The 11820-nt window shown below is 50.8% G+C and overlaps 1 protein-coding gene across 8 annotated transcripts in view; it reads right to left on the reverse strand.

The window, feature by feature from the left end:
• Positions 1-1604: 1604 nt before the first annotated feature.
• The window catches only part of LOC147029495 (uncharacterized), a 174708-nt gene continuing 164492 nt past the window's right edge, over positions 1605-11820 (reverse strand). For all 8 annotated transcript variants that reach the window (XM_085871951.1, XM_085871949.1, XM_085871950.1 and 5 more), the window contains one exon: positions 1605-3545. In XM_085871951.1, the coding sequence (XP_085728077.1) occupies positions 3479-3545 (67 nt within the window). In that variant the 3' untranslated portion in view covers positions 1605-3478. The remainder of the gene's footprint in view (positions 3546-11820) is intronic.

The raw sequence follows: 11820 nt of genomic DNA on the forward strand, positions 1-11820 counted from the left end.
GGTCCACCTACACGCTTGTGGAAACACAGGCTGCGTTGAACCAGTTGAAATGGGGTGAAGCTCCAGGGATCTGTGGCATCCATGCTGAACTTCTCAAGGCTGGTGGAAATGCTGCACTCGTGTCATTGCATGCAGTTTTGTGCTCTGCCTGGAACACAGGCATCATCCCAACTGATTGGAAGAGGGGCCTTGTTGTTCCTCTCTGGAAAGGGAAGGGTGATCGCCAAGACTGCAACAACTACCGAGGGGTGATGCTGCTCTCAGTGCCGGGCAAGGTCTTTGCTCGGATAATTAATTATTGATAGGGTTCGCCACCATCTGCTTGAGCACCAGCGTCCGGAGCAGTCAGGCTTTACACCAAAGACGTCAACGATTGACCGTATCCTTGCTCTTCGTGTCCTCACCGAACGCAGGCGAGAGTTTCGGCAGGGGCTGCTTGCAGCCTATGTTGATCTCTGTAAAGCGTTCGATTCCGTGAATCGGGATGTCCTCTGGAGGATTCTTGGTCTTCGTGGGGTGCCACCAAATCTGTTCGATCTGATGTCTGAACTCTACTCTGGTACTGAGAGTGCTGTGAAGTGTGGTGGTACCATCTCTGACTTATTTCCAGTTGTTACTGGAGTTCGTCAGGGGCGTGTACTGGCCCCCACACTTTTCAGCACTTGTATGGACTGGATTTTCGGGAGGATGTCAGAGAGATCAAGCTGCAGTGCATCGTTTGGGAATGTCAAGATCTCGGACCTTGATTTTGCAGATGATGCAGTCATCTTTGCGGAGACTTTAGATATCCTTTTGGGGGCCCTCAAGGTGCTGAATGAGGAGTCGGAGCCGCTGGGATTACGGGTTTCTTGGGTCAAAACTAAGATCCAGGCTTTCGGTGACATCTTGGATGCTGCTGTCCTGTCTGTGTCTGTTTGTGGTGAGGATGTTGAACTCGTGGAGAGATTCACTTACCTTGGCAGTGATATTCATGTCTCTGCTGGCTATGATTCAGAGATGAATAGACGTCTGGGTCGGGCCTGGGGAGTCATGGAGTCACTGGATCATGGCGTGTGGCGCTGCTGGTACCTGTGCGGGAGGACGAAAGTCCGAGTCTTCAGGTCCTTGGTACTTCCAGTCTTGCTCTATGGATGCGAGACTTGGACTCTGACAAAGGATCTGAGACGGAGACTTAATTCCTTTGGTACCAGATCTCTTCGGAGAATCCTTGGCTATCGCTGGTCGGATTTTGTGTCCAACGAGCGGTTGCTGAGAGAGACTCGGATGAGATTTGTTACCTGCATAATCAGTGAGCGTCAGTTGCGGCTGTATGGACATGTGGCTCGTTTTCTTGACGCTGATCCTGCTCACCAGATTATCTCAGCGAGGGAGTCTCATGAGTGGAGGAGGCCAGTGGGCCGACCACGTGCCTCGTGGTTGCAGCAGGTTGACCATCATCTCAAGGAGATGGGTATGGGCCTGGCATCTGCCTGGGGGATGGCCAGACGGAGGCCCCTGGAGTACCGGCGGAAAGTGGACGCAGCGGCGCGCTGTTCTGGCACATGCTCCCATACCTGACCTGACCTGAATTACAAGAAATTAAAATTCAAACAAAAAAGGAAAAGTACAATGATATAGCTTTATTCGTGTCATTTACAAGTGTAAAAACAAAACTAAATCTGCATACCAACAGGAAATGTACAGAATTCAAATCAGATTAAAATTCTGAACAAGCTCACTCCACTGTAATCAAGCGATTCAGTGCTGCAAATATTTAGCCATCAAATGGACAAAGCTTTGTAACTGTCAGAATATACAAATCTATGAGATGTGAAGGAGAAGGAAAAGAAGAAGAAGGAAAAAAGAAAGATGTGTACCATTCTGACAGACTATTAAACTGCACGCAAAAATAACAATCAAATTTCACAAACTTCACTTGTGTAACCCATCCCCTCCAAAAAAGAATAACACTTTACCTTTTGATAGCCCAATATGTTAGCCTTTGTAAAAGGCTCAATGTTTTAAGAGTAGGTAATCTTTTCATTGTTGTAATGGAGAAGCAGGAAGCAGAAGAAGAAAAAAAAACAAAAAACACTGAAACAACATTTTAAACATTCAAAGACAGTTATCCCTCCTCTACCCAGGCCTGAAGTCGATCATGAACACACAAATACAAGTAATGTCGTGTGTGTGTGTGTGTGTGTGTGTGTGTGTGTGTGTGTGTGTGTGTGTGTGTGTGTGTGTGTGTGTGTGTGTGTGTGTGTGTGTGTGTGTGTGTGTGTGTGTGTGTGTGTGTGTGTGTGTGTGTGTGTGTGTGTGTGCGCGCGCTTGACAGCCAATCATAGATAGAATGGATGCCTTCATGGACATTAAATTTGTAAATAGTTGCATTTGTTGCTTGATGGTGAGTTTTCTGCACACAAGGATGTGAAGTGACAAAAAATTAAACAATGATGAGATCTAATGATTCCCACATGTTAGCTTTACTTTGGTTCCCTCAACGGTTAGCATGCTTTTGAGGACTTACTGATGTTCAGTCTTGCAAAATAGCCTTGAGTTTAACTTCAACAAAACCAAAAGGCATCTACTGGCAAAACTGTAAAAATGTAATCATCAAAAACATTCATGGCAATTCAAAGCCATTTAAGTTACTGGAGATGCAGTCAGAAAAACATTTTTGTAAAGCATTTGCAAAGACTACATTTATCCCCAAGATAAAAATGTACTTCAGAAACGATATTGTAAATTTTTTTTGTTGCAACTGGAGAAAAGTACGAGGAAGATACAAACAGATGTTCAACAGTGTCCTTTAAATACCCTCTCCATTTACACTTGCATAAACACAATGAGAACACAAACGATGTCACTTTCGATCTCAGACGCAATGCCACGTCAATTCCATTGGTTTTATACCTTTGTAAAAGCAACTTCACAATGTGGATAACCAGCTTAATTTAGTTCCAGGATGAAAATGTATGAATTCAAAAAAGGTATAATGTTGGCCAACAGTGTTATGTACTTTAACTGACCTCCAAATCCAGACTGAAAAATAACTAAAAACAACGACATCGCGATCTGAGTGTCCAAAAGTCATTCCCTCCGAGTAGGCCAGACACAACCTTTTAAGTCACATGATGAACATGAGGAAGCATTTGTTTTACAACATTGTGTGAAAGTGTTGAGACTCTCCACACAAAATTAATAAACATAGAAAACATTACCACCAACTGCAGTTCATTAATTTATTGAGGTTATTATTTTAACAAACGCTATTTTAACGGAGTAAAAAAGTAGTTATTTAAATAATCTTTTTTAGGCCCTCAACAAGACAATGTCTTGCTTATAACCTGCAATTGATGGTGTCACCATCATGCTATTATGTCATAAAACGTGTTCAGCTTTTAATTTTAATCTGCAAAATTAATTCAAAATGCAAGTTTAATTAAAAGCTAGTTATTATTCTTCGGCATAGTTCACATTTGTGATCATCTCAGCTGTCTCAGCTGCTCCTGCTGGAACTGCTGCTGCTGGAACACCGAGATGACCGGTGAGAAGTGGAGTTGTATCTAAAAAAAAAAAAAAACGAGTTGAAAGAGATAACTGATAAAAACATTCATAAACGAGAACTACGTTGTCGATGGCACACCATCGCATATTCCCACGCACACTGCTTTGTCCCATTAACGCTGGGTGAAATTTTATCTTGCAAAATGGATTGACTATTCTTTTCTATTTGATGTGCTTTATGACCAAAGACTTACGAGGTTTACAAAATCAGAAGTCATTGCAAGCATGTCAACATTTCATGAAACATTAATTTAACACTGTCCAGCAATATAGAACTGTGCATCAATTTAATCATAGGAATGAACTGTGTATAATATTAATTATAATTACTAATGCGGGCCCGTAGGTGTGGGCCCGTAGGTGCGTGCCAGTATGTGCAGCTTCGTTCCTTCGCTCTCGTAAACGACGACTGGATTGGGGCATTGTTTCAATTAGATCGGACCAACCGTATCATAAATGGCCATAACTTGGGAAACCTGGGAAACATACTCAGGTCCCCAGCGTCAATTGTGATGTCATATCAAACGAAGAAGAATTGTGACGCCCCCTCTCTCTCCCCCCTCCTCTCTCCCCCTCCTCTCTCTCGCCCCCACTCTCACCCCCCTCTCCCATCCTCCTCTCTCCCCCTCTCTTGAACTGTGACGCCCCCTCTCTCTCACTCCCCTCTCTCACCCCCCTCTCGTCCCCTCCTCTCTCCCCCTCTCTTGAATTGTGACGCCCCCTGTCTCACCTCCCCTCTCTCCCCCCTCCTCTCTCGTCCCCTCTCCCACCCCCTCTCTACTCGTTGGGAAAATTCTAACCTTGGGATTAATTAATAATTTGAACAATTATTTGTCTCGGCAGAAATAAATTAATAAACATGAATTGTGACGTCATTCGTGATGTCATAGCACCGTGTCCTGTCATTGGTCAATAGATAAATGGCCGTAACTTGGGAACCGCTCGTCCGATTGATATCAAACCTTGAAAAGGCACATCCGCGGGGCCTTGGCAATATACCTGGCAAGTTTCAATCAGATCGGACCGGCGGTCGTCGAGAAACGGCGGTCGCAAACAGACAGACAGACAGACAGACAGACAGACAGACAGACAGACAGACAGACAGACAGACAGACAGACAGACAGACAGACACAGAGACACAGAGACACAGAGAGACACACAGAGACACAGAGACACAGAGACACAGAGACACAGAGACACAGAGACACAGAGACACACAGACACACAGACACACAGACACACAGACACACAGACACACAGACACAGAGACACAGAGACACAGAGACACAGAGACACAGAGACACAGAGACACAGAGACACAGAGACACAGAGACACACAGACACACAGACACACAGACACACAGACACACAGACACACAGACACACAGACACACAGACACACAGAGACACAGACACAGAGACACACAGACACACAGACAGAGACACACAGACACACAGACACACAGGCACACACACACACACACACACACACACACACACACACACACACACACACACACACACACACACATTGCTGGAATTATAGATAGATATGCAGTGTTTATTATATATATATATATATATATATATATATATATATATATATATATATATATATATATATATATATATATATATATTGTTGCGGTCTTCGCGCCCGCCGGCGTGCGACGGCCACGTAACTCGAATCGCGGCACGTCGCCCACCGGACGGACAATCCAGTCGTGACCCTCTCGGACTAACGCCGGGAACCAGTCACGGGTGGACCTTTCGGTCTCACCGCGATCGAGCCAATCAGCCCCCGCGTGGGATAGGGTTGCTCGCCAAATTCGAACTACCTAAGTACCCACGCGGAGGGTAGACCGGGCGATCGCACCTCGCCGCAGGTCGACTTCGGACACGGGCCACTTAAGCGACCCGTTCCGTACTATCAGAATAACCGAGCGGTGTTATCGTCGACCTCGACGGTTCGATTAATTATCGGGCGTACTCAGCCCACTACCAACCCTTTACGTGAAGCAAGATGGGGATTCAATGGGGGAAAAGACGAAGCGAAGCGGGAGACAGTTCAACAATAAAGCACATTTATTCGCGACGAACGGAAAGCACACAAATACAATTCCACCAAATGCACACAAAAAAGAAAACACAATTCCATTTACACAAAAAGCAAACATAAAAGTGAAAACACAGTGCAGAGCTAATTCCGACTACCGAGCACACGGCAACACTTATACAATTCTACTTCACAGACGGCGCCGACAACACATACCCAAAACCAAGGAAAAGAAATACCCTCAAGAATGAGGTAGGCCTGGGGCCGAGACCAGGTCGGGCCTACCCGTCTGGTGATGAGACGCGGAGCGGCGATGGCCCCGCAACCCGCGGGCCTCGTGGACAGTGCCTGGCAGGGGGTGGGAACGGGGCCCCCTTGGTCGCACTATCTCAGCGCGGGGGAAACAGGAGGGGGTTGCTGATGCTCGGGGTATAGAGGATCTTTATTATGTGCGCGACGAGCGTCTCCACCTCGGCCAGGTCGCGCTGCCGGCCTCCCAGGGGTGCAGCTCCCTGCACGACGCGAGCACCCCCTCGTCCGCCCTCGCCGCCTCTCCACAGCTCGTCCCCTCCGTTCCGACTTCAACGCACACGACGAGCAGCTCCACCGCCCGCGAAGTCTTGACTCTCTGTTCCGACTCCTTCGCCTCGTTCCGACCTTTACTACTTCTTTGACTGACGAACACCGTCCTTTTATCCCCCCGTAACTTCGCCTTTGACCCCCTCCCTTTGACCTTTCAACTCGCTCCCCATTGGCCCGAGAAAAAGTGGGCGTGAAGGCTTTTTGATCCACAAATTTGCATATATCGATCGCCCTGGGGGCGGGGCCAATTCGCCCCTCGCTCACCGATTGGACGGCAAAAAGTGGGCGTGTGTCGTTTTGGATCCGTTTTTGAAGCAGAAAATCCGTGATTTTGTACACGCTGTTCAACGTGCGCCCTACACGAGTCCAGCATCGGTGCCCATGAGTGGCGCGAGATGACGGTGATGCGATGGTGGCGAGTTGTGACGGTAAAGGTCATGGCGGTTGTGGTGAAGCGGCGTTGTGGTTGGTGGTTGTTGTTGTGGTTGTGATGGTGGTGGTGGCGATTGGTCCAAAATAAAGATAGTAAAAGAAAAACGGCTATCCTGAAGAGTCGCAGCACGTATAAATGACATGTATTCCCACTAGACAACGGGTTTGGGCCTAACTACACATGCACTTACCGAGATACCTCACCTAAGGGACCTGAATGGTGGTTTGCGAATCTGGTAACCACAACACTACCCCCTTCCCTTTTTACAGACTCGTCCCGAGTCGTCAAATTTTCGTGTGCCATCATGTGTAGTTTTCCCCTAGTACATTTTACCTACGGATCCCTGAGTGCGACATTCATGGTATTCGTGTCCCCAAAATAAATAACCTAAGGGCTGCGTAACTATCTAAACAAACTCACTCACACGGACGACTTAAATAAAATTGCCGGCGCTAGACAGACATGCCGGGGGCGCACTCATATTTACAGTACATCTTACCCTTAACTTACAAATCTTACACTAAACCATGGCCCAGGATCATTGAACTCTGCAAAAGAAAGCAGTTAGCAGGGAGCCAGGCTGCCCACATGCAGTCTCTGACTCAAACAATGCAGGTGACAGGGAACGTGGCTGGCTGCTCACACGCAGTCCAAGGCCTTCCTTTTTGAACTGAACTCAGTGAACCACAACGGTGCTTGGGCTGCACAACGCAGTCTCCGTGCCAGCTCAAGTGGCACACGCAATGAGCACAACGAATGGATGCATGGACACAAACACGGTGCACGGGCTGCCACTGCAGGCCCGTGTTGTAGCTGCCAACAGGGCAGTTCTCGCAGCTTGCAAACTGTTGCCTTGATCCTGGCGCACATGGAAATGAACAGGGGGGGGGAAAGCAAAAATTGAACGGGGCTGGTGAACGTGGGCAGTGGGCATGGCATGGCAAAGGTGAGCAGGCAAACACAGCCCGCAGAAGAAGGCCGCTGCAGGCAAACACAGCCCGCAGATGAACTGGCCGGCACAGGCCTTGAAGAAAACAGCCAGCAGATGAACTGGCCGGTACAGGCCTTGCAGCACAACAACAGCTGCCGATGAAGTTGGCCGGCCTCCGCCTCGAAGAAAAACACGGCCAGCCGATGGAGTTGGCTAGCCTTTGCCGTTCAGTGGAGGTTGGTGGAGGGAGTGCGGTGGTGCTGGCCACTTGGAAGGCGGGCTCGGACCTACCTACCTGTCTCCCTCCCAACCTATCGCCTTTGCCTGTCACTGTACATACCCACTCCCTTAATTTGTCAAACCCCAATTTAGCCCCAACTTATTTTTTTTGTTGTTTTTATTTTTACTTCCCCACTATAAATCGTCCCCTAACCCCCTTTATCGTCCTTGTTCGGCTAACCTATACTGTCACCTAGCCTACTCCCAACCCCTACGTTCCCTTCCCGGAGGGGAATAAGGGAGAGCTAACGTCCTGTGTCGAGGCCCAACGAAGCCTCAGAATGGCCTCCCCAGAGTTCGGCGATCTTAACCAAAGTGGGTCCAGCGGCCCACAATGACAGCGAGGGGATGGATGGTGCGGAGGGGTACATCTCCTAATCTATCCTAACCATTTAACTGTTAAACTACCCCGGGGCTTTCAACAAGCGCCTCTCGCTTAAACTATTGGTTCTAACAACCCAGATTCCCGTCGCCTGTGTTGGTGTCCTTACAATTTCGGGCCTCGCCCCCCAATTTTCTCTCCGTGCCCTCACACGGTCTCCTGGCTGGGACACGTGGCTCACTTTGGCAGGCACGACCCTCTGCCGATTCTCCCGCTATGGCACCCCCGGGCACTACACTGCCTCCGAGCCTACCAGCTCCCTAACACCGGGGAGTGCCCCCCATGGCACCTCCCCTGAAACGCACACGTGGCAGGCCGGCCTCCCGGGCCCCTTTCCGAGGGTCACCCGTGCCCACTGCACTGCCCACGCGGCTAATGGCGCCCCGGGCCCCTGCACCAAGCAGGCGCACCCGTGCCCACTACTCTATCCCGGCCCCCCATGGGCCCTTGGCCTACCGCGGCCGACTAGCCTGGTGCCCGGGGTACCCACTCAGCGATACTCACCTTTCGCAGCCACGCTCCCAAGCCCGTCAACAGGGCTCCTGCACCCCTCCAAATGGGTCTCGAGCCTACATCCCCACCAACAGCAAAACGACCTCCATTTTTCAATTTGACTAACCCAGCTAACTCACTTTACTCTGACCCCGGGGTTCCTTGGGCGGGAGTCACTCCTCCCCCCAATCACTCATCGCACCATGCATTCCCCATTCACTCCACACACACAGACCCGCTGGCCTCACTCACTCACCAAGCACATGCTTCCACCTCACTCAACATGTCTTCACCTCATAACTCACCAACTCTTCAACACACACACCGCTGAACTCTGCCATCCTCCTAACTACATCCCCTAACTAACTCGTGCTCCCACGTCGTCCCTTAAACTAGTAGCACGTTCCTTTTAACACTACGTTGCTAAGCTACGTCCCCTCTACACATTCACAAGTCTGTCACAGTCTCCAAATAAATCATTTTATTTCCCAACCTAAATCTGGCTACAATCCCTCTAACTAATCCATTCCACGGACTCCATGAGGACTTACCCCTGCCCCATGAAGTCGGTCTCGCTAAGCTAACCCTTCCCCCTAACTAGTTTTCATCCTGTGCCCAGGTCAAGGAGGTCTTCCACCCCTTGCCCAGGAATCCTGTGTACCCGAAAGTGAGGCTTGTTCCTTTTTTTTTTTTTCATGCCCAGCACCTGCGCGGCAACTCAGAGCTCGCGCACTTTGCACCTGCCCGTGACGTCATGCAGCTGCACGTGTTCCTCGTCCCTCCTTGGACGGGACCATCCGGCAGAGATACCCCTCCTGCCGGATTCCAACCCCACGTGCAGCCATGACGTCACCGTGCGCATAAAAAAAAAAAACACAAGCCACACGTCTCGAGGGGTTCCCCACGCGAACACATGTGCTTTGCCCGTTGGAGCTTAACACGCACGATCGCGTGGAGAACCCGTCCGGTCCAAATCCATTTACCTGCCTAACTTTGTCCGTCCGCGGGATCGGCAAATCCACCGCGTGCGTTTCCGGACCGGGACTTCACTCTCGCAAGCGAGCACGTGGCGGTCTCGTGCGTTGCACAGCACGAACCGCGTGCTCACTGCTGGGTGAACCCGGCACGGTCCTCGAAACAACTACAGCCGCTACCCGGCTTTCTCTCCTCTGTCGCCGTCTCCGTCTCCATTCGACCCACGCACACCTGCGTGTTACGACGCACACAGTCCACACCATCACATTCACACCGGGAGATGCGGCTGCGTGCTCCCGCATGCCAACCGACATCTCCCTCACATACCGCTCTCTCACACACACGGTCTCCCTTGCACACAGCGACCTTGCACACGGCCGTTCACTCACGCGTGCGGGGCACTCACCCGCGGTGCCTCACTCGCACACGCGGGGGCACTCACCCGCGGTACCTCACTCATACACACGGCGACACTCACACACGCGGTCTCTTCCACACACGGTGCCTCACCCACACACGCGGGGGAACTAACCCGCGGTTCCTCACTCACACTCCGTGCCTCATCCACACACGGCGTGCTGGGAAGCACGTACTCCGGCACCATCGCCACCACACCACTCACACACGGGGTCGCTTCCACACACGGGGACGCACTCACGCCTTGCACCACACACACAGGGACAACCACACTGGGGATTCGAGTCCCCACAAGGGTCTCCGGGGCCTCTATACCCCCAAGCTCTCCGTGCACCCGTCCACAGCACTCGTCCCCTCAACCTCGCAAAGCACGACCGAACTCACCTGGTCGTGACTCGCCTCAAGGGGGCATACTCCCTCCCCTCGTTCCTGGAGGAGGCCATCCAGCTGCTCGCACTGGGTCCCGGCACGGTCCGCGAGCTCACCCCCATTGTCCTCCACTACCTCCGTGTGTGTGTGCGTCACTTACCCCGTCTTCATCGTGTTGTCTCTCCCCTATTTTTTCTGTCTCCCGTGTCTCTATACATTTATAAATTTCTGTTGTCCCCTCCTGTCTATTAGTCTCCGCTTCTTTCTGGCGTCTTTCCCTTATCTTTAAGTAGGTCAACCTTGCTTTCTCTTTAAGTCGCTCCCGTCCTTCCCTGTTTTTCACTCCTTGCTCTTTCACGATCTCCGCGTACCTCATCCTTGCTTTCCGTATTAATTGTTCTTTTCTCTCCCTCGCAATTACTTTCACCTCGTCTCTTGTCTCCCGAATTACTTTTTCCTTACCCGCCTCCACCGCGGGCCTGTCAGCCGTTGCACCCCCTTCCAGCTCGTTTGTTCCGACACGTGGAGTCGCCATTTTAAGTTCCCTGCTCACGGCCTTCATGCCCGCCTGCAGGCATCGGCCCATGTTCTGCGTCTCACCCCGTAGCTTTCTCGTTTCTTCCTTCATGTTTGTTTCCATTTTAGTTTTCATGCGTTTTATTTCGTTTGTGAATGTATCCATCTTTTCGTTTATTTGTTTGTTCATGTCTTTCATTTCGTTTTTATTTCATTTGTCATTGCCGCATTCATTTGTGCCAGCATGGTGAATAGCTGGGCCATGTCGGATGCACTCAAGTGAGCCGTTTCGGCAGGGGTTGGGGAAGGGTCTTGGTGGAGAGGGGGGGGGAAGGTGTCATACACCGCGGCCGCTGCCGCACCCACCTCGGGCCCTGGGTTCAGTTGGGCGAGTCCGTGTTCCTGCACAATCAACATTTCCTGCTCGGGGATTCCATCCTGGGCCATGGACTCTACATTATTACACATATACATTTCTAATACCCCCGGCTCCCGCTCGCCTTGAGACGCCATCTTGCTTCTCGTGAAGGGTTAATTTGCTCGCTCGTAATTTGGAGGGAATCGGGGGTCGCTTCTCTCACCCCTGGACCGATTCCCGTGAATTTCGCTGGAGACAGGAGAGCCTGTTGTCCCGCTCTCCAATACCAGTGCCGCGAGGAGGGCGATGAATTTGTATCGCACGACCTGACACCAGTGTTGCGGCTTTCGCGCCCGCCGGCGTGCGACGGCCACGTAACTCGAATCGCGGCACGTCGCCCACCGGACGGACAATCCAGTCGTGACCCTCTCGGACTAACGCCGGGAACCAGTCACGGGTGGACCTTTCGGTCTCACCGCGATC

Source organism: Eptatretus burgeri, chromosome 3, assembly GCF_056783735.1.
Source record: "Eptatretus burgeri isolate ZD-2024b chromosome 3, Ebu_testis_v1, whole genome shotgun sequence".
NCBI classification, from domain to species: domain Eukaryota; kingdom Metazoa; phylum Chordata; class Myxini; order Myxiniformes; family Myxinidae; genus Eptatretus; species Eptatretus burgeri.